Source organism: Stylophora pistillata, chromosome 9, assembly GCF_964205215.1.
Source record: "Stylophora pistillata chromosome 9, jaStyPist1.2, whole genome shotgun sequence".
NCBI classification, from domain to species: domain Eukaryota; kingdom Metazoa; phylum Cnidaria; class Anthozoa; order Scleractinia; family Pocilloporidae; genus Stylophora; species Stylophora pistillata.
The window spans coordinates 6851132-6875200 of NC_142527.1; the positions used below are offsets into that span (position 1 = coordinate 6851132).

Below are 24069 nucleotides of genomic sequence, written 5' to 3' on the forward strand. Positions count from 1 at the left end.
GTGCAGTGCGAGACAATCAGTCTAATTAAATTCCAGCCAAGTCACGGTTCAGTGGATTTTCTCGGAATTTTACGTGCGTTTCGTTGGGAAAATCCAAATCCGGATTCCTGTTTCTATTTAAAGGCTGCCAATTCATAATTAAAACAAAAAAAGACCCACTTCGTGTAAAAATTAAAAAAAACAAGAAAAAACTCGCTTGAAGAAAAGCTAGCAGACCTGGCTCCGTTATCGAGTTGCGTGTTTGTTTCTATTTTTTTATCGGATGCTACGGCGCCAAGTCTGGACGAGTTTGTCAGCTTGAGGAGCTTTGAAGAGAATTTACTCCATCGAATGTCGACAGACTACAGATTACAGTGGCAGTTTAATTGACCGATCGCACCGTTCATGACATTCACAAAAATAACTGTGTTGTTATTTCCATAAATTTATAGTATTTTTCACCGTCGACGGGGTAAAATGTAAACATCGAAGGAGCGAACTCATTCGAGTGCAGAGGTCATTTTTCCTTTATTATTTCGCCCATGTTTGAGTGAAATTGCACTCTGAAGTAGTCATCTGCAATCACAAGATTAGATCACATGACTGTACTTGGAATTCTCGTCCACAAAATTTTGATCTAAGTTGTAACTGCAATTTCTGGTGGTCAGGTGTAAAAACTGGTCGTTTCTGTTACATTGTTTAATTTGAGGTTGAAGTTAAAACGAAAATCACATTCAAGAATCCAAATATACGAAGAATTAGTTTCTATCTATGCTTGTCATCATTACTTGTATTTTGCACAATGAAATAAATTGAAATATTCTTTATAAACAATTTGATTTCAGGCTAGCTCCTCAGACCTTCGGGCTAGTAATCTCAAGTAACAGCTTGCCCGCAGGGCAACCTTACCTTTTCATTTTCGTCTCACCCTGCGTAATGTATGCCACTATCTGCGGGCGAATTCCTGAAGTTGTTGGCTTGCTTATCAGCAACTTCCGTTGCCAACGCCATCTCTACTGCTGTCTTCCACGTGAGACTTTTCTCAGCTAAGAGTCTTCTGAATTTGTCTGCTTCTCGGGCCACAGACGAATCGGTCCCTGAGGGCTTCCTCTTAAAAATGTACCGAAGGCAGTGTTCTGAACACTTCTTTAGGGCTGCACTGTACACCGTCACACATTTCCCCTTGAGCTGTTCGCGCTTGTGGAAGTGAAAGCGTTCAGCGATCACGATCGGCTTTGGTTCATAGTGATCTCGTAACGTTGCCACTAAATCTGTCAGTTTTACGCTAGATGGCTTTGTTGGGTTTATACTATAATCTTTAATGACGATGCCAACGTCACAAAAGTGGTTTCAAGGAGGGTCCTAAGTTAAATATTAATACTAATACAAAGATAAACTACAAATAGCAACAAACAACTAAAGCTAAATCTAAAAACTAATTAAAATACTAATCACAAAGTATTAACTAAAAGTAATACCAGCAAAGTCAATTCAAATTCAAAATTAAATTTAGACAGGCCACGTTTAAAGGCAGGCAGTGAGTTTGCATTTCTTAGTGAGATGTCTAAACCATTCCATATATCTGCGCTAAACTTAACTGACGACCAATGACCCCATCTTCTTGTGGCACTGGATTTTCGAACGTCATTTCTCGATCTTGTGTTGTAACCATGAAAGTCACGATTAAATGTGACAGGAATAGTATTACATGAATGGTTGTTAATTAATCTATACATAAAGATGGCCGTGCAGCATCACGAGCCACAGGTAAACGGAAGTTCAAATATTCGAAAAGGCTGGTTGCTATGGAGTGACGTCACAAACCGGATAAGTTTCCATCATCGCCTTGACAGCCTTTTTCGATAATTGCTCGCAGTAATCTGAGTAGTTGCTTGATCGAGTTTGTACAATCTCTGTTCCTGCTGGGTACAATGAAGCCTTTTGTTTATTAGGGGCTGGATCCGCCTATTGACATTTGGAGATTGGATTTCATATTAATATGCGTAAGCAAAAGCTGGAATGTTTAGTTTCCCGCGGTCGAGTGCAGTTATGGATCCCTTCAAACTTCGAAGGGTTGAATTGCTTCATTCTCCTCCAGATGAGTCAAGGGAATGGTTTATCTTAAATTTCAAGAAATGTGGCATGAGTCAGCAAGTTTTTTGAGGTAGCCTGTTAGTGGCACATTTTCCAAGCGTTTTGTACGGTCCAGCTTTAAAAAATGGCGGAAGCTTGGATGGCCGATATGTTCAGAACAACAAAGTGGCCATCGCCTCTCTATTTGGAGTTGTTTCTACCATCTTCTGGCAGAAATTCGAAGAAGGAGAAGTGGTGAGATATCTTTGATTGATCGATAAAATAAATTCGCCTAAAATCAAAACGGAGACTAGCAAGACTCGACCAAGCGATGACTTTTGCGAGGAGCTGAAAGCTGTTCGTGATGCCTCCGCAGTTATTCGAATTGAAAACGATCGACTCAGAAGGCCGACCTCAATCAAGCGCGGAGTCAGCTAGAATTCCTATTAGAGGAAATAAAAGAATTAGGTAAGTAAGATATATCACATACATAGCTTTTTATTCATGGTCAATATAGGGAAGTGTTGTCTATCCTTTCTGGTACACCTAGGCTAAAGTCCTGGCATTCAGTGTAATGCCTGAGCGCTTCTGGGATATATAACATACATAGCTTTTCATTCATGGTCAATATACGGAAGTGTTGTCTATCCTTTCTGGTTCACCCAGGGTGAAGTCCTGGCATTCAGTGTAATGGCTGAGCGCTTCTGGGATATAGAACATACTTAGCTTTTCATTCATGGTTAATATAGGGAAGTGTTGTCTATCCTTTCTGGTTCACCCAGGCTGAAGTCCTGGCATTCAGAGTAATGCCTGAGCGCTTCTGGGATATACAACATACTTAGCTTTTCATTCATTGTCAATATAGGGAAGTGTTGTCTATCCTTTCTGGTTCACCCAAGCTGAAGTCCTGGCATTCAGAGTAATGCCTGAGCACTTCTGGGATATATAACATACTGAACTCTTTACTCATGGTCAGTATAGGGAAGTGTTCTCTATCCTTTCTGGTTCACCCAGGCTGAAGTCCTGGCATTGACTGTAATGCCTGAGCACTTCTGGGATATATAACAAAGTTTTACATAGCTTTTCATTCATGATCAATATAGGGAAGTGTTGTCTATCCTTTCTGGTTCACCCAGGCTGAAGTCCAGGTATTCAGTGTAATGCCTGAGCGCTTCTGGGATATATAACATACTTAGCTGTTCATTCATGGTCAATATAGGGAAGTGTTGTCTATCCTTTCTGGTTCACCCAGGCTGAAGTCCTGGCATTTAGAGTAATGCCTGAGCGCTTCTGGGATATATAACATGATTAGCTTTTCATTCATTGTAATAATAGAGAAGTGTTGTCTATCCTTTCTGGTCCACCCAGGCTGAAGTCCTGGCATTCAGTGTAATGACTGAGCGCTTCTGGGATATACAACATACCTAGCTTTTCATTCATGGTCAATATAGGGAAGTGTTGTCTATCCTTTCTGGTCCACCCAGGCTGAAGTCCTGGCATTCAGTGTAATGTGTGAGCGCTTCTTCTAACTTACACAGCTTTTCATTCATGGACAATATAGGGAAGTGTTGTCTATCCTTTCTGGTTCACCCAGGCTGAAGTTCTGGCATTGACTGTAATGCCTGAGCGCTTCTGGGATATATAACAAAGTTTTACATAGCTTTTCATTCATGGTCAATATAGGGAAGTGTTGTCTATCCCTTCTGGTTCACCAAGGCTGAAGTCCAGGCATTCAGTGTAATGCCTGAGCGCTTCTGGGATATATAACATACTTAGCTTTTCATTCATGGTCTATATAGGGAAGTGTTGTCTATCCTTTCTGGTTCACCCAGGGTGAAGTCCTGGCATTCAGTGTAATGCCTGAGCACTTCTGGGATATACAACATACTGAGCTTTTTATTCATGGTCAATATAGGGAAGTGTTGTCTATCCTTTCTGGTTCACCCAGGCTGAAGTCCTGGCATTCAGAGTAATGCCTGAGCGCTTCTGGGATATGTAACATACTTAGCTTTTCATTCATTGTCGATATAGGGAAGTGTTGTCTATCCTTTCTGGTCCACCCATATTGAAGTCCTGGCATTCAGTTTAATGCCTGAGCGCTTCTGGGATATACAACATACTTAGCTTTTCATTCATGATCAATATAGGGAAGTGCTTTGTATCCTTTCTGGCTTGCCCAGGCTGAAGTCCTGGCATTCAGAGTAATGCCTGAGCGCTTCTGGGATATACAATATACTTTAAGTTTTTTCATTCATGGTCAGTACGGGGAAGTGTTGTTTATCTTTTCTAGTTCACCCAGGCTGAACGGAAGTTCTGCTATTCATAGTAATCCCTTAGTGCTTTTGGGACACGTAACATTCTTATTTTCTTTGACATTCACAGGTTAATCTAGGGCAGTGTTGTCTATTGGCCTTACTGGTTCACCCAGGCTGAAGTCCTGGCAATCAGTTTAATGCCTTAGCGCTTCTGAGATATTTGACTTACTTAGCTTTTCATTCATGGTTAATATAGGGAAGTATTGTCTATCCTTTCTGGTTCACCCAGGCTGAAGTTCTGGCATTCAGAGTAATGCCCGAGGTTTTCTGGGATATATAGTGTGAAGAAATTCTTGTGACGCAAACTTTTCTGTTATTTGAACTCTTCACCTATATCTACAGCAGAGCGACAGGAATAAATAGTCGTTTGAGACAAAAATTTGAAAAACAGCTTCATTTACTGTTAAAAGTCGCCCTGCAAACCGCGACGGGAAGAGAACATCAAAACAAAAAATGCTGCCAAAAAAACTCAATAAATAACACAAAGCGAAACACTGCTGGTACATTTCTTTGCGAAGCTAGATCGTGAAATCTCTGAAGCGACGTTTTTGTAGGACGTAAACACACGACGACGATTGATTTCCTGACAAACTGGGTAATACGAGATAATATAAAGTATGAAACAACACGAAGTAACGCGCACAGCCTCAAGTGATCGATATACCGTATATCCTTGAATAAGTGCCCACCCCTCGGCCATTCAAACTTGTAAGTCTAAATAAGCGCGACACCGGAACCCTTTCTTTTTCAGCTTTCATAACATTTTAAACTTTTACTACCTTAGATGAATATGTTGGGAGAGATTCTTGCTTTAAGAGTTACATTACGCAAACGTATTACCTTTCCTTTTTATAAGGCTGGCTTCGCAAGCGGTGCAGGATGCAGCGAATTTTGTGAGCTGATTGGCTATTAACCCTTGCTTATTTTTGTTTTCTGCGGTGGCCAGTGTTCCAGCCATTTTGTCTTTGTGTGACCTGCAGGCAAGCTCTTGCTTGGCTCTTAGCGCTTGGCTCAGGTTTGAGTCTTCCTGCTTGGTCAATAACGCATTACTGGATCTACCGCTCTCTATGTTAATTTCCAAACCACTCTAGCGCACAGCGGCTTGACTCAGTATTTAAAGTTGGTTTTTCGGAAAAAGTCAACGTCCCACCCCTCTCAAGAAGCTTTTAGAATATAAAAATTCAAGGACTTTCCAAGGATTAGTTAAATTCATTGGGGGACTTGCCCTGAAATTAACGGACTTGCAAGACAGTACGAACCCTGTTAAAGTTCAAAGGAGTCTAAACTTGTTCGTAACGTGTCATTAAACGAAAGTTCGTCTTTGTCTGTTTAAAAGCTTTGTCAGCTTGTTCAACATCTATCTTGATTTGAAAACAATTATTACTACCCCCGGTCTCTGTTTATTCACGATTTTAATCATAGTTACGGAGGAGGTAGCGCAAAAAGATTTTCAACACCTGTGCGTTAATCACATCGTACCTATAATGTTGGTATTCTCTCGCAACTATCTAGAGGATTCCGGCACCAATATAGGTCATCTGAAGGCCAGTGACAAAGAATCTTATGAGTACTGCATGAATATAGTTTAAAAAAACCGGAACAGCGTGTAAACTATAAATGCGACATAAAATATCAGTGAGAAAAAGCCGCCATGTATTGTGGACTTTGCGTTAAACAGCAAAAGAAACTGTAGGTTGTAATACGCCGAGTTCATTCCCAATAACTGGTACACGGATGCTCAAAAATTACAGCACCAAGCGTCAGCTGTCAAAGATTCCGAACACAGCGGAAAAAAAAGGCGTCGGTTCTGGAATTTACTTTGTCTCCGATCCGAAAACAAAAATCTGGTAAAATTGATTAGAAAAAAAAAATACTTAGGCCGCCAGTTAAATGTCGTAGTAAATAAGCGTCGCAGCCTATGTTAGTATTAATGAAGTTAACTAAATCCACAAGCATTGACTTAGAAATGTTTCATCGACGTGACTGTAACTGCCGCAACACACTCCGGGCGAGCGCTTTGTCTTGTCACTATTTTTAAGCGCCGGCCATGTACATTTTTTTCGGATACGGCTTCTTTAATTACCTTTTCATGCCATAGGATGATGACATGATTGTGTAAGAGTTGACGCCTCTATCAGATTAGGAGCGAAATACGATCAAAAATTTTACCCAAGCAAGCCGCTGGTATCCAGCAGAGAATGCGGACTAAAAGTACGGATTCTCTGCTGGATACCTAGATTTTTTTTGGTTGCTAACGGCGTGAGGCTCGTTATGTAAGTCTAAAATGAGGCGAGCGGCCTTATTTTGCGACACTTGCAGCTCAGACATTCAGGACGCATTCCCGCGATCTCCCCAAATGATATTCCCATAGTCAAAAATAGGTAAAATGAAACTATTGAAAACCATAATTCTAGCATTGAGGGGGGAGGCAAGATTTAATACGCCTTAAAAGACTTAACTTTCTACTGACCTCACTTGATGTATACTACTGCAGAGTAATGTATACTACTGTAGAGTAACGCGTGCACAGACCAAGTGCTCTACACAACTACTTTATTACAATACTGATGAACTAAATATACAATGATAAATATATTAAGTCACGTGATTGCGGCTAAGGTGTGTTAACCAATAGAATCCAGATGACATAATAAGTAAGGTATATATCCACTTGGAATAAACACTACAGTGAGCAAGACCAAGTTCGCCAATGATACGAAACTGCTGAATTAGCAGATCCACGAAAGACGGTATCAACCCAAACGCAACAATCTCTACTTTTTTGGACCCTCTATTCACAAACATTAATTGTATTTTACAGAGTAGGATATAAAATGTTCTTAAATATTATAAATACAACCAAGTCGCCAAGTCGGTAAGGTACATACGTACTTGCGCACTTACTCTTACACTCAGATAAACACGCACGCACGCACACACGCACACACGAACGCACGCGCACACACACATAGTCACACAAATAATACTGTCTAATGACTATTCGACGAGACTTGGTGGAGATGAAAACTAATCGATACATGCCAATATAGAGATTCTTCATTTCTTTTAGAAGAGATAAAGGCTTAAGGTGGCTCGTACCAGTTTCCTCGCGCGGGGAACAGGTCACTCTTGCGTGACGCGCGCGAGAGAAACGTACGAAAGAAGCGCGAGATCAAAAGATGAAAATTCAAAACAAAGATGGCGGCGCGTGAAATTTTTTCTACTTTTGCAAGAAGTTTACCTAAGAGCTTGTATTTGATGGTTTGAGCGGCCACTGTGAATGCAGGAGATAGAAACTAAGATAACGAAGACGATTTTCGGAGAAGTAAAGGTTGCTTCACTTCACATTTAAAAGAAATATTCAACCGATATGAAACCTTGCGACGGCGAAAAAAGAACTCAAGTGAAGGATAATCTTCCTGAAGTGGAAGAAGACTTTGAACTTCAAGGAAAATAATATGATATAGCCAGAATTCATGTGTAGGATTTTTAAGATGAGCTCGTGAGGCCGTCTTTGAGGGCTGTTTAATGATTTTCTTAGCAGTAAACGTCTGTAAACATCAGATCGTAGGTGCTCGCGCGAGCATACGCAGTTGTCAGCGGTAGCTAAAACAGATCAAGAGCAAATGTCGATCTTCTAGAATCCAGGGCCGGGTTGTTCAAAGGCGGATTAAGATAACCCAGGATTACCGTGAAATTTAATTGCAGCTCTGAAAGCTTGAAAATTAAATTCATTTTAATTCCATTTGTTTACAATTTGGAGATTGAATACTCTAAGAATAATTGGGAAAATTATCTTAAAAGGGCTTTTGAACAGAGAAATATAGAAACCTGGATTAACATTTAACCCTGGGTTAGCGCTAATCGGTCTTCGAACAACTGGGCCCAGATTTTTAAATGCGCGAGAACGCGCGTGGAAATCGCTACACTCACGAAAGCTATTGCATGAAAACAAGTCCGGTGACCCCTTCTTTTTATTGTTCCAATATGATAATAATGTCGAAAGGAATCATCAGAAAAAAAAAAAAAAATAGAAAATTATACGGAAGGAAATTTGCGATGTGTGAAAATTGCCCTTTTTGTAGATTTTCTGAAATTCCGCTTCGCATAATTTTTTAAAAATCTTTGTGCATTTTCCTTTTCATTTTCCCTTTCATTTCCTTTGTCAAAAGCAGTCACTGAAAAAAATCAGGGGGTCACCGGGTTAGTTTTCGAATTATTTAAGCCACAAGCTAAAAAATGCGTCTGAATAAGCCTATGATAGCGTTGCCATGGAAACTGCTAGTGACGAAATGACACTTATTTTTGGATAACCGATGATTACGTAATTCAACCCCGTAAAGGTGTTCAACTGGCCTTGGTCAGTGTTTCTGTTGTATTCTTTCAAAGTTACAAACCATCAAAAAGATGAAAACCGGTACGAGCCACCTTAAGATATTCATAAATAATATCCCAAGTTTAAAGGACCTTGGAATTTAACACTGAAAATGCCAAATTTAGCGCGAGACTTTGGAAGAGCAAAAGAAGATTTGGAAGCCAGTCTAGTTTTATGGGTATCAATACAAGAAAGAGGAGGAAGCAGCAGTTTATGGAATTTAGACATAAAAACTGATAAGTTCATTGGAAAAGATAAAAAAAAATATATGATTTTGAAGGATTTAAAGAAACGGCTAGTAAGGTTAGTTACTCTTCTTGAAGGAACCCATAAAAAGTCTATTTTTTAGCAAAATTGCATTATATTCCAGTCATTCTGAGAAGGATATTTTTTCTTCTCTCTTTGTAAGACATTATTTGATTAACGCTAACTGTGTCCGACGCGTCTTTAGAATACTAATAATAGTTTAATATAAACTCAATCTATCTTTCCGTATTAGTTGCAACGTTCAGACTACAAGTTGTCCTTACTTCTGTAAGTTAAGTAAAAGACAGAAAGCTGTCCCATACGACGTCATAAACCCCCAATATTAATGCTTTAAAATCATTATCGAAGATCTCTTTAACCCCAATATTTTATATCTTTAGTTAGAACATTATATTTCGAATTTTCTTCGTTGAATTTGCTTGAAAAGTAAATTCAAATGCAAGTGTCAAAACCAGCACCGTTAACATACATTTCTTACAAGTTTTTGCTTACTTCGTTCAGACACCAGTCGTTTCAAGGTTTGCATAGGTTGGCTGGGAGGGGTCTAGATCCTCTCTTCCAAGCAACTCCGGAGGCAGTTCTTCAACATCAGAATATATCGTGAGCTCATAGCTGGGTGGTTTTGTTGGTTTGGCGGCATCAGTTTCATTGTCAAAATCAGCGAGTTGAGCGTACACAAGGTCTCCCTCCTTTTGCTTAAATTAGAGTGAAAATAATGATCAATTGATATAGACAATCAGGCGGCAAAAGTAGCAACATGAATGCACGTACTTTGAATCGTCGATTGAAATGTGCAAGTCTATGATATGAAAGTTCTTTTTTTTTCGGTCTGATGCCAAATGCAACAGAGTTAAATTTCACTGCGAAGAGCCTCGATGTTTCTATTTTAGATGACCTAGGTAGATGATAACGTTTTTTCCATACTCTCCCTCTCCTTAGGTTTATATTAATCATGTGCACAATTTTATCGAATCTACTTCTACACATAAATGAATGTATCCATTCATCTGTGAATGTCATGTCCATCGTTCGTTGTGGAAACTGACTCAGTGCTACACTGAATGATCTCAAATACGTCTCAGTGTCTAAAGCTAAATTGTTACCTTCTTTTTTTCCTTGTTGACAACGGCATATTCACAGTTTTCTGTTGGTGGATCGAACCTAGTATTACTCTCATAAGAGATACTGTTTGGTGACCCAAGAAGCTTTGCGGCTTCAACTGGATTTACAGACTCATATTGACTTTCTCCTAATTGATCTTCCTCGCTACTTTGGTAAAAGAAAAATGAAACAATTAGTTCAAAAATAACATTTACTTCTACTTACTTTGGGTGAGTAATCCTCCTATAGACTGGCTTTCTAACTAGGGAAAAGCCAAGTAGCAATACCAGTAGTTACTCCATGCAAAAGAAAATAGAATTTGCAGCAATGGCTCGTATGCTAAACTTGCCTTACCCTTTTCAAATCCAATATGTCCTAGTCGGCTTTGTCATTTGTAAATTATGTGTTTGGTAAAGATTATAAGAATCTCAAAACATTCGAGGGAAACAAAGAAACAAACACAAATAAATAAACATAAAACAATAAATACTGACTTCTTCGGCCCGAACTTCTTTGGTTTTGTGCTCTGTGCATCTGCCAATAAAAAACCAAATTCACCGGTGAAGACTGCATAAAAGATAGACGTCTATCTTTCTTAGCAAACAGTAATAGCGGCTACAACAGCAAAAGAGAAATGTTTCTGACGTCATGGGCGTATAACTGTACCCCATCACTTTTCTCTCTTTTACCTTTTAGCATTTACCTATTCAAGGCCGATTTTCATTCCGAATTCGGTTAGGGTTGATAAGAATATTTACACCATATCGGAACTGCTACGATATTTGACCTTTTATGGGAACAAGAATTCCGTGAGTATTTATAAGCCAGTAAAAAGGAATATTACTTGAAAAACCAAAGAAAGAAAAAGTTTCCTGAAAGAAAAAAAAATAAAAAAGAGTTGTCTGATTTTCCGTTTACAGTGTGGTTCACCTTAAGTCCATTTTCGTGGGCCGATTAAATTTATCTGAGAGACAGTAGGTCAGTAATTTGCCTCTTCTCAAAGCATGAGCTTCTGAATCATAATATTATTACATTTTTTCCAGTGGGAAACATTAATAATAATTATGTTAATTATGATAATCATCATCATCATCATCATATTGGTGTAATCTTCACAACGCTTAGGGACACTTTACCTTCTCCGTGACGTTTCTTTCGCCTTAGCAATATGACCGCAATAAGAATGATCAACGCTACGAAGAGCACGGCGCCCAAAGAGGCGGCTACTATCATTACTGTAGGAGAAGAACCGCTTTTGTCATCCATAAAGACTTCGTCTGTTGATTTTGCCGTGGTAGGGGTGAAGGCATTTGTCGAAGACCCTGGATTTAATGCATCGATGCTTTAAAATTTTTGATAACATTGAATCGTGATATACTTAGATCTTAATAGTGCTCCTGGCTGCTAACACTGAATCCTTCACCGCCTCTTTAACCTTTAAGCTATTTAACATATCCTTAAAGTTACCTGATACATCAGTAATATCCTGTTCAGTTGATGTCTTCCTTTCTGTAGTAACAGCTTTTGTATCAGGAGGACTGGTGCTTGTCGGAACAGTATGGAAGAAACAGTCTCCTTGACAGTTGTCTGTTAAAGGAACATGACACTGACACTGTCGCTAGCTAGAAATTTGAACTTACCAAGGGGCTTCCTTATAATTCAGCTATGAAGCTAGACCAAAGAAGCTGGGATTACGGGTTCTGTTCCACTGAAGATGATGGGCCTTCAGTGTATGGTGGTCGCAATGAGCGGATTCCGAAAAACGAGAAATGGAGAATTATATTTGAAATTTCACCACATGCTTGCTAGTAACTAGCAACAAAAGAACGAAAGAAAAGTTTGCAAATGTAATAAGCGCTGTTATAGACGTTACTATCACGTGAACAGCGACGAAAATCCTCTAAGAGAAAACGAAATGAACGTGCAGTCCGAGTTCGGAAGAAAATTGCAAATAAAGTCTTAATCTCGTAGAAAAATTAAAAAACGTGATTGGAAGTCTACTTCTATGGCGAACAGACTATAAAAAAACGACTTCTCTCTTCTTGATTCTTCTGAAAACTGGTGTAAGACATAATGAGCAACTCGTAGGGATAGTGTAAATGGACTCGTCAAAGGCATTTGATGTTATACAACACCCCCCCTTATTAGCCAAGCTCAAAGGCCACGCACTAGATGAAGACAGCTGTGCCTTGTTAAGAGATTATCTGTCAAATCGACAACAGAGAGTGAAGATTGGTGACACGTACTCATCAAGGAATAGTGTTAAGCGTGGGGTGCCTCAGGGTAGTGCCTTAGGCCCGATTCTTTTTAATATATTAGTTAACGATCTCTTCTATCATATAAAGAGAGCTAAGCTAATGCGTATGTTGACGACCATCAAATTTATTACTCAGACAAATCCGATTGCACTTGAAGAATGCTTGTGTAAGGAAGTTGAAAAGGCAAATCAATGGTACAATGGCAATGGAAATAGGGTGGCTTTAAGGCGAATGTAAATTAATTACTATATCAATAATTAAAAAACCTTCAGGCAAACGTGTTATATTCGACCTACCAGGCAACTTCATTATGAAATTTGAAGGTTTGGAATTTTTGACAGCTTTAGTCTTAAGTAACCAATCAGAATACTTCAACCATTCTAACAAGGATTCTGATTGGCTCATTGTAGCCTACTTTATGAGACTATAAAACATGCCGACGACACTGTTGTTCGCTCAGAAAATTTTTTTTTTTTAATCTAAATTAATGCGTAAGTAATTTAATGGCTTCTTTACTCTGTTCTGTTGTAAAGCACACAAGGAGTGGTTGAAGTACTCAAGAAATAGGGAGAAACACTCGATTACGTGTCGTGTTTCTCCCTCTACTTCTTTTGTGCTCTAGAGGCTCTTTACTTTATCAAATACTGATCACTACCTGTTTCTTCCTCGCAAATCCAACCTCTTTGTAAGCTTCTCTTTATGGTGCTAAAAGAGCCTTTAGATCTGGGTGGAAATTCCTTATGAATCATCCCATAAAAGTCACTCTTGTCAGGATTATAACTCTGCCATTTGTCGATAGTCAGAGGTTTACCATTGATCCAAGTCCATTTCTCAGTGGTGGTATTTCGCTCCAAGCCTATAAACCATTCACCGAGTGTACTGCCTACTCGGTTTTGAATCTCATTTCTGATAAACACCCATTCCCGCTCTGTTTCCATGACCACAAGTGTTTTATTGTTATATTTACAGCCACCCATTGCTTGTGGCCACGCCATACGATCTGTCTGGTTATGAAAGCTATAACACGAACAAAGCTTGTCTCCACCTAGAATGAAAGAAATCACAAAGAAGTCTCAAGCTCTACAAATAATCAACAACAACAAGGGTCTGTAAGTAAGCATGCTTGACTGAGTTAGCTGTCTGGTGTTAAAACTTGTTGCAAGTTTTAATGAAGCCAAGGATTACAACCAATCACGTGACAGTTAGTTTGGTAGATGATGATCACCATCATCATCGTCATCATTATGGTCACCTCCATCATCCTTTATGCATTAATCAATTTTTTTCGTTTATCTTTATGTAGACGATTTTTGGTTAACTAGAGAGAAGATAAGAAGAATGCGCGGCGATAGTACAGCCTCGCTCCATACCCACATCAGATCAACACCACTATACATCCGCTTGTAAGGCGGGCGCTCACAATGAGAACCATAGTACTAAGGCTTTCTCGAATCTTTCCAAGTTATTTAGTTTTCGTTGAAACAGGGAATTGTCGCAGATGTTTTAAAATAAAAATCGATACCATGATTATAGCCATCAAACTCCCAAGATTCACGCTCGCGTTGTTTATCCCATAGTCACGTCACATATTGCTTGCTACATGAATTTGAACGTGACGTCAATTTGTCACGCTAGGTAGAAGAGCGATCGTTTCTAGTACTTTTACCCATTAAGCGAGCTTACTCAAAGAAAAAAAAAATACCATACAAGACCTTTTACGTATATGTATGTGTTTTCATTTCAGTCAAAATCCATAATCGACAATCATTTTACGGCGTGCTCTGTATTAAGGTAAACTGCGAGAGAAGTCCTCTTTCAAAGAAATAAAAAAATATATATATATCTAGGTAAGCTGGTCATTTTGTTCGATCGAAAAATTCGCAATTTGTAGCGTTCGGTAAATTTATGGATATCAGAGTTGATCGATGGTCTATTTGTCACGCGAGGCTTACCAGCGATCGTTTCTCCACATTTTTTAAAACATATGAACGAGAGGGCTGTCCCGATATACAGGAAATATACAGCTTCAAAACGGCAGTTTGCGGTATGATTTGACAGTGTGAAACTCAAGTCAATTTGGTTATATCATTCGCTCTGACGAAGGGCTAAAGCTCGAAACCTCAGCTCTTTTACTCGTTACAACTTATTTGATATAACCAAAATACCTTGTTACCCCCACCGACGCAGCACCACAGTTTCTTTAGAAAGTTTCAGCCTTTATTCATGAAACTTAAGTCAGACACGCTGCATCGGATCAATAATGCTTTTATTTACATAATGGAATCTCCTAACTTCCTTTCAAATCCAATCGACAATCTTTGCATAGCTTGTTGTGTGTTTCGGTAAGCTCCGTTAGAAATCTTCTTCTCAAGAGTCCAAATACGTCTTAGCGATAATTTTTATGAAAGCAAGGCATTTTCTTCGTAAGTCGTCGCATTTAAAGCGATGGATGGATACGTTAGATATCAGATTTGATCTATAGGCATCACGACAGTAAACACAAACAAAACTAATGAAGTAATATCTTCAATTCCTTCCCCACTTACCAGTCCTTGACAGTAACAAGACAAACCCAAGCATTAGAAATGCGTACATCTTCCCGAAACTCATTGTCTAGGCCTATGTTTTGGATGAGAATGTTTGAAACGCCACGAGAACGAAAGTTACGCCTGAACGACCAATTAAGATATGGTCGCAATTTCCCGTCTCACTCAAGGTGTGATTATGAATCAGCGGAAGTTTGATGAGACATCACGCTTCACGGAAAATGTAAATGTGGATCACTAACAAGCTGATTTCAAACAAGAATAAGCATACGAAATAGATAAATTTAGAATGAGAAAAGCTATACAAACTCTTGCCGTCAACTTATCTTTTAGCTTTAGATAATAAAAAGAGACGGAAGTGTAAAGCTAAGATTTATTGTGTTGGATATTTTTGGAAAGTTCTTTAAAGCTTTGCCGGCTGGATCGAGGTCGGCAGGGTCAGCCACTGTCTACGAAACTTAACGCCACAATTAAAGGTAAAATTCAGGATTTTATTCCCTTCATGCATCTGCTTGTGTCTATTTTTCAGTTATGAGCTTTTGTACATATGGTCTGTGGCCTTTTGGATAACTTACTGAGTTCGGATGCATTTTAAACCTATATGAGATAGTCAACCTGATAACACCACTGGATCATTCTTGGTCTTTTATTCTATAATTTGCATGTATTAACATAATCACTTTTTACAAATGAATCTGATAAATAAGGTCACAAACACATATTTTATCCAAGTGATGAGTTTATCTTTTTATTCATCTTAAGCAGTTTTATCGAACATCTTCAGTTCCATGTTTTAATTATCAACTGTACAGGAATGATATTCGGTATTTCAATTCCCCGTATCCTTGAAACCGAATTTCGACTGACTATATTTTCATTTTTCAATGGAAATTTTAATTTTAGCTTAAAAGAGCCGGCATATCGAAGTCGTATTCATTCAATAATAGGGACCTTTAGCAGTGACGACGAGAACGTGAACGTGACCGACCGGAAGTTGGGAAAACCAACTTCGATGCTACCACGCATGCCCAATCGAGCACGAGTCGTCGTCCACATGTCGTTCAGGGCGCCATTTGCCGCCATTCGCCGTCTTGACGAGAACGTGAGTATGTTTTATTTGTTTTCTAATTTCTACTTACCTATCTAAGGGATTTCTTCAATCTAAAGGGTCGGTTAGGGAATAAAAACAGTGCCGAAAGTAATTTGATCGAACCGTGATGGAAAAAAAACTTCATTTCTTTCGAGTTGCAGATTGAGCTTCACAGTTTACAGCGGAGAAAGCAATGGCGGATGATGATAAAAGTGCTGCAGGGTATGTACGTAGCCTTATAAATGCTTTTCTTAATATAAATCCCGGACATTTCGTTATAGTTTTGTAATTTATACCAGCTGGCATTTTTAAGAAGATTTCTTGGCTTTGAAAAATATCCGAACCGCTCGGATCGACTGTATATGTAAAGTTAGCTTAGCTCTGAATCACTTGACGTTGATTACAACACTGAAAAAAAGTTAAATTGTTTTAGTGGATAATTTTTGCATTTTCAAATAAGCAGTAAAGGACTCGTCCACGTAGCCGATGTGCTAAAGTCTTTATGTTTCCCGCCGTTGAGGACGGTCCCGTCCCAGGCCTAAATCGGTCATATACGTCGTCGTCCACGTTCTCGTCGTCAGTGCTAAAGGTCCCTACTAAAGTTATTACGGCACGACAGTCCGACAGTCAGACCGAGCATCCTTCAAACATTAGATATGTTTCTGTGAGAATGACTGAATGTAAGACTGTAATGACTGATTGACAGAGATGTTGATCTTTATTCAAGCATTTGCAAAATTTTCTAAGTAATAAGTTGAGCATGCATGTAAGAGATTGTTCATACGAGCCAAAAATATATTTTACATTTCATTTACATTCCATATAGTTGAAGAAACGGATTGCACAAACCGCTTTTAAATTAATCAACCCAATGTCAACGGAAATTGTTGTTCAACTCTATGGCTTTGCGAAGACACATAATATCGATATTTTGTTTACTTTTACAGATTAGCCGGCTAACCGTCTTACAGTGAAACGAACTCAACCGGGGCCACCCAACGTTTTTTAGCCAATTACAAGACAAGTACGGAACAAAAGAATGGGAGTTCGTTCACCAGCGGTCAAATTAAACTGCTCTTTTGACTGGAGTCGATTTGAAGACATGCGAAAGCTTTTTCACGGTGAAATAAATATGTTGTTTATTTCGTTTACGGTAAAAGCGAATAAATATTTACCTAATAGCGGCCGGTAATTTTGAAGACTGAACAGCCTCAACGTACGTAAGTAACGAATAATGCTGGGTAAACCAATGAAATTTATTTTTCGAAACACGGTCTGGAATGTCGGAGACAAGAACTTGTATAATTTATCGAGTATTGCTGCAGGGAATTTTGAAGACTGAACGAACTCAACGTAGATTTACCAAATTGCGGCTGATAAACTTTTATAACAAAAATTTTTCGAAATAGGGTATGGAGTTTTGAAGAAGAAAGCTTGCATAACTTACTGAATTTTGGAGCCGGGAAGTTTGAAGACTGAAAGGAATAAGACTTAAAGAAATTTGCTAAATTACGAACGAGTTAACTTATAAAATATATATTTCGAAACACGGTCTGGAATGTCGAGGATGTAAGCTTATATAATTTACGGAATAATGCGGCTGGGAATATTGAAGACCAAAGGGACTCAATACAAATGTATTTGCGGAATTGACACGGCCTGAGATTTTGAAGATGAAACGGTTTTACCTCAAATCAGTAAATGTTTGAAATACTTCCCAACTTTCAAACTACAACGCAAACGGAATCAACCACCGGTAATACATGCAAAAACTAAATTTGAAATTTTCTTTGTCCTTGTGATTGGTTACTAAAATTCCCGGTAAAATTGTAGATACGGCCGTTTTTCAATGATATTTTAAAAATATACTTGTGTTGAGCCGGTTTCGCCTTGAGGTTTAGCCGGCCGTAATTTGATATATTTATTCACATTGATCGAGCCTGTTACGTGTTCAAAATTCGCGGCCACAATTACATAAGCTCTCGCCTTCGGTATTCCAGGCCGTGTTTCGGAAAATATATTGTATAAAGTGAGTCGGCCGCAATTTGGTAAATTTAACTTTAGTCAGTTTAGTCTTCGAAATTACCGGCCGCCATTCGGTAAATATTTATTCACCTTTACCGTAATAGAAATGAAAAATATATTTTTTTTTGCTTTAAAAAAACTATAAGCTTTCGCATACCTTCACATCTGATCTTGTCAAACGAACAGTGAAATTTGACCCTTACGGTGATTGATCCGCTGATGAACGAACTTCAATTTTTTTTGTTCTAAACTCGTCTTGTGATTGGCTAAAAAACGTTGGGTGGCCCCGGTTGAGTTCGTGTCACTGTAAGAGTCCCTGTCTATAAATATGGAAAATAACTCGGCAAAGGTAAAAAATTTGATTTCGCTCATATTTTTATGGTTAATAGGCTAGGACATGACAAAAGTAACGGGATAGTCTTTCAGGCAAAATATCCTTTCATTTCAAGGAAATATGCAAATTACCAAATTCAGTTAAAATCGTCATTTGACGCGCAATTTTATTAAACAAGTTTGAGAGCCTCACATGCAAAAACCACATTATTATTCCGTCTTTAAAACACTCAAATATTTTTTTGCAATGTTTAAATGTGTACTCGGTTAGTTTGGGGAAATGCTGCGTTATTTTTTGGAGGCAAAATAATTCAATTTCGAACGCATGTATTTCATTCACTTAAAATTACTTCGAAAAGATAATTGGTTTTCACCATGTGCGAAACCTTCGAATGGATTAACCTTCTTGTGGTTGAATCGCCGAAGGATGGTCTACAGATTCCTGTAAAAACTTCTTTGGGCAAATGATTATGAGCGACGCGAGAGCTTTTCAAAGTACGTTAAGAATGCAAATTTTTGCCATCTGCATCACATCTTAATTCTCGGTTTTCAGCTGACGTCATAAGTTTATGCAAATTTGGTTTCCGCCATGTTGGTGCCCATGCGAGGTGTGAAATTATATGGAAATGTATGCCATTTCTGAGCGCTCGCGTTCAAAGTCTTCAAATAATTCATCTTTCCAATGGATATTTCCCAAGAAAACGACCCAAAATCACAAGGTCAGATACCAGTGCTTTCATCCTACGCAAATAACCTCGAAAGCCACGTCCGAGAGCGCTATTTGAAGAAAATTTCTGTGGTTGGCGTAGATCCAGCGGCCATACCGAGCGAGCAGTTCAGTTCAGAATGTTTGCCTCCTATAGAAGTCTCGGACTTGCTGTCCTATTTAGTTTTGGAGACAAGCTATTACACAAACAAGCAGTTCAAGGCCTTCAAAAGTTTGGAGGCGTACAATCAGATGGTTTCTGGATTTGTTGCGTCAGTTCAAGGGAAAGAAATAGCGGGCAAGATTGTTGTTGTGGCCAAGGTGAGACATTCGCAGCGAATGAACGATCCTCTTGTGAACATTTGGATCATTGTACCTGCTTGGTCTTTGGAGTAGACCCCACATATATAAATTTTGATGTTCAAGGTATGAGACCTCATTTGGCAGCATGTCTAAGAAGTGACAGAATCAGCTTGTTTCCTTCATTTTGAAAACATATGCCTATTTTTCAACATGAAAAGGAACATGGAAAATCCTCTGTAATTTTGTATAATATAATTTTGAGATATTTCAGTTTTGAATCTGTGGCTTTGAGTTAAAGCAATTCAGACAAAGCCTTCTCATAGGATATCTGGCAGCTATTGTGTGGTTCCAGAAAATATCCATACCTCCCCCATGGAAGGTTTTTTGTTTGAACCCACCCCCCTCCTCAAAATTTCTAATGACCTTCCATGGGGTGGGTATAGATATTGTCTAAAAACACACATTCCCACCTCCCTAGGATGTAGCCTACAGGCCCTTACTTGGCTGTAGCTGTGAAAATATGTGAAAAACAGAAAATATTGTAATGATGAAACTGTTAAAGCCTGCAAATTTTAAACTGAACCCCCAATTTTTACATCCTAAGTATATCCCTGGCTAAGACTATGTACACTACAATTCACAATTACATAAATTTTGCAATCTAGTCCTACCCCACTAAGGAAGAACAATAACATGTGAACTGCATATAATGAATGAATGTTTATTTATTTTTTAATTTTCATTCCTTGGCTGCCTCATTTGCTTAATGAAACTGGTGGCAACTTGACAACTAATTGTAATAATCGAGACCAGAGGCAGTTCAATAAAACTTTTGCAGTTGTAATTCAAAAGTGTATGTATTGTCTCAGAGGTTGAAAACAATAGCTATGGTTGTCAATTACACTTGTAAGAGTTTTATTGAATTGAACCCTGAATTACATTCAGACATATTAAGTTTCCCTTATTTAGTTGTTTTTTGTTTGTTTCAAAAGGCGAAATTCAAAGAAAATGTTATACCTAAACATAAAAGGGAAAGGACTTTTAAAAGGGCAGAGGTCGTTCATTTTACAGGGGAAGTAAATTCTGTTGTAAAATGAGGAAATCCAGTGGCCAAAGTGATGATATAAAAAATCTTTCATATTTCATATCCAAAATCATACCACACATTGGATCTACTGTAAATCCTCTATTAAGCCAGCCCTCTTTAGAGGAAGAAATTTATGAAACCACCCACAAAAAGATACCTTATACATGGAACTTTAGCCACACCTTTATTTTGTGATTTTGAGGTTCACAAATAATTTTCCATGACATTTAAATTTAGTGATTGTGTGAAAATTCTGTATTTTGAGTCATTTTAATGTCACATTTTTGAGTGAGAGGATCTTTGCTCTTAGCAATGTTATGCAAAAAGTCTTTGAACTAAGAAATGATTTTAAAAATTCACACATTTTCAACAGCCCAGTTGCATGAAATTGGTTTAAAAAGCTACTTATGTAGCTTAAGGTCAAATATTCAGATTTAAGTTAACGCCCACAATTTACTTTCTTTTGGACTTGCAATCTGCTTTTAATACACTCAGTAGTAATAACTTATTCTTTCTTGATTTTCATGTTGTATTCACAACACTTATCTGAGGACTGTCACTTAAATGTTGCGACTAAAAAATAAGGTGTCATGAAAATGTTATGTAATTAGATATCTTGGGAGCTTGTTTTGATCAAGTACATTTGGAAGCAAAACTTTGCAGCTTTAAATCATATCAGGATCTATGTCCTAATCTCATTCCCCTGTGTATCCCTAAAATAAATGAAAAATACACAGGTGGCTTAATGGAAGACTTAAGGTATTTAAATGTGAAGTTGATCTAATCAAATGGCACAAATTGGAGGACAAAAATTAACAAGAGCTGCACAAACTCTTATCATATGATCCACCAGTGCAGTACACCTGTCAGAGTTTTCATGATTACAGATAAGGAAGTCAGTTGGCAAGGTACCTTCCAGTATTGTATACTTCCGTCTAAGTAGTCCAATGACGCGTTCAACATGAATTCTGACATTTGCAATGCCTCTGGTCTGCTCCACATCCACTGGGTCGAGCTGAGATTTACCCTTTGTGAAAGCTGGTATAACCAGTTTAGCATGTTTCAGTCCAACACTTTCAGTGATGGTGAATCCCCGGTCAGCCATCACCATGTCTCCTGGACTCAGTTTGTCTAGGAAGCCACAGTTCTCAGTTAAAAATTTATCTGAGACACGACCTCCCCAGGCTTCAGACACATATGAAATAGTTCCTTGTGGTGTTATCCCTACCAGAATTTTGATTGTATTGTGATGTTTGTAACTTGAAAAGGTCTGTGCCCTGGCTAGCAAGTTTGAAGGCCTCTCGATAAATACTTCAAAGCAGTCGATCACAACAGTTGTTTTCTTTCCGAATGCATACTGAAAGCACTGAGGCATTGTTCTCCACAGTTGATCCCTGTCTGGCCAGTACACAAAGCGAAATAACCTCGTGTCCATCGCAACAATCCAGTGGGAAAATATTCTGGAAATTGTTGACAGTGAAACAACAAACCGGTATGCAAGATCCTGCAGCGGTGCATTTAGTCTTAGTTTCATAAGAACAATGATGAATTCTTGAAATCTGTTGAGCGACTGTGTTTGCCGTGTAACATGTGAGGAGACGTGCTCGAAAACAACCATCAGTACTTCCATAGATGGTAGCCCAGTGTAAAAGCGAACTTTATCGTCAGTGTCAAAGAAATCCTTGTTTGGGGCTTGATATTTGCTTGTCTGAAACATGTAGTCAAACTCGGTAGTTTGGCACTCGGCGTCCTTAACAGTTTCTGGTTCGATTTGTTCACCTTCCCTAACTGCTATGGCCGACATATCAGAAGAAAAGGCCTCCTCGTTCCCTTCGTTTCGATTTCCCTCTTCTTCTGTCGAAGTACTTGGCTGACTAAAGTCGATCTGAGCAGCACGAAGGCTGCTTTCCACAAGCTTTTGACGTTTCTCTGCCGCTTCTCGTTCTTGTCGTTCGACCGCAAGTTGCTTTCGCTTCTTTGCCCTTTCCGCTCTCTCTGCGTTTGCAACATGGTCTAACGTAGGGCGATAATTTCTCTTGCCAAGTTGCAATGTGGGCACCCAATCTACGTCGTGCTTATGCCAGGAAGGAGCTGGCTTCCCAGAAACAAAATGCTTGCCACATACCCGTTCGCTGTTTAGCACGCCTTTCGATTCCGTGTCGTCGCGACTGATCGCTTTTATCCATTTTTCTCTCCGCTCTGTAGTCAGTTCTTCTTCAAATTCTCCTTTGTTGGTTACCACTGAAGGTATTCGATAAAATCCAATCCCTTTATCTCGGTCACTTCTACTTCCACATCCAAAAACAACGCAAAGGACCATGTTAAGCTCGCTTTTCTCACTGTGATCTCTCTAAATGGGCGCGTTTGTTTGGGCACCAACATGGCGGATAGCAACCGTCGTCAAGGTAGAAGTCACGTGGGTGAAAACCAAGAATTGACGGGTTAGACATATATTTCAGCATGCGCCGCATGTCTTGACCTAAATAGACAGTTTCGAAATGTTGTCACCCTATTTACCGTGAAAGGTAGCTTCAAAAGCCGATTTGACGTGTTTCTTTCACCATTCGTCGCATTTTAAGCGGTCAAGTTTGCTTCTGTTCTCACAACGTCCGTTGTGCGTTGCCAACTGTCAACGTAATCGATGGTCGAAAACCAGGAATCTGTGATCATCTTTCGGCGCATATGATTACCGCTGCATCTATTTAAGTCAACAATGGCTAAATCATTCGTGGATAGTTGCTTGCTATGTACGTTTTAAACCAAAATATTACATTTGATTGCTGACCATTGCTCCCAAGCGTGTCGGCGCTCGCAGCACAATCTTACTATACTGAAGTCGTAATTTGCTCGTCACGCAATGTAGTCACGGCATCTCATTTTAGCGGAAGGGTATATAATTAAAAAAAAAAAGAAAATAAAATGATAGTAGTAGTAATAATAACAATAATAATAATAATGAAAATATTGATAATAATGATAATAATGATAATAATAATGATGATGACGATGACGACGATCATGACGACGATCATGATGATCATGATGATTACAGCGGCCAGAAGTGCTCTGACCAACCCCCTGGGTGGCAGATTGACCCTTCCTCGTGCACGCGACATAGGCCTCTCCAGCTGGGTGCCAAGTTCTGCCAACGCAGAACCAACCGCAAAACAGTCAATGTCAAGAAGTTAGACGTCAAGACTCTACGTCTAATTAAGCGAAAATGTCAGTAGAAGACGCCCTCCCTTCCCCCCAGCAAACCACCAACAGATAGACCAGTGCCTGGGCCATGTCCCCAGGCCGGCCTTGACGGGGTCTCTCCCTCCCCCGCAAACATAGGTTTAGAGCCGCTGACCAGGCCTGGGTTCACGAGAAAACAGAACCGGCATGTTTTTGCGAAATTGCCCAGATATACATATGTCATATATATAAATATGAAATTGCTCAAATGTAATTGATGATATCATATATATATATAAATTCTGTATGCGAGGGAAACCCTGACCCTGTACATCCCAAGTAATCATACTTAAATAGAATAAACGTTTGAAAATAAAATTTTCCCTGAGCGGGATCTAAATCCACGTCCTCCTGTTACTAGTCAGGTGAGATGA

General features: G+C 39.0%; 2 protein-coding genes across 3 annotated transcripts; both read right to left on the bottom strand.

Moving 5' to 3' along the window:
- Positions 1-6903: 6903 nt before the first annotated feature.
- LOC111346475 (uncharacterized) lies at positions 6904-15067 on the bottom strand. Of its 2 annotated transcripts, none has more exons than XM_022953762.2 (7): positions 14915-15067; positions 13024-13413; positions 11578-11697; positions 11247-11432; positions 10605-10644; positions 10113-10275; positions 6904-9704 (listed from the first exon to the last, which is right to left on the bottom strand). In XM_022953762.2, the coding sequence occupies exons 1-7, from the start codon at positions 14976-14978 to the stop codon at positions 9507-9509; spliced, it is 1161 nt and encodes a 386-aa protein (XP_022809497.2). In that variant the 5' UTR covers positions 14979-15067; the 3' UTR covers positions 6904-9506. The 2 variants fall into 2 exon arrangements, with proteins under 2 accessions (XP_022809497.2, XP_022809496.2); XM_022953761.2 differs by having other exon boundaries at positions 10113-10278.
- A 5009-nt stretch (positions 15068-20076) lies between these two features.
- LOC148722983 (uncharacterized) lies at positions 20077-22866 on the bottom strand. The gene has a single exon (XM_088733188.1). It carries the CDS (start codon positions 22776-22778, stop codon positions 21243-21245), a length of 1536 nt encoding a protein of 511 aa, XP_088589314.1. The 5' UTR covers positions 22779-22866; the 3' UTR covers positions 20077-21242.
- Positions 22867-24069: the final 1203 nt, after the last annotated feature.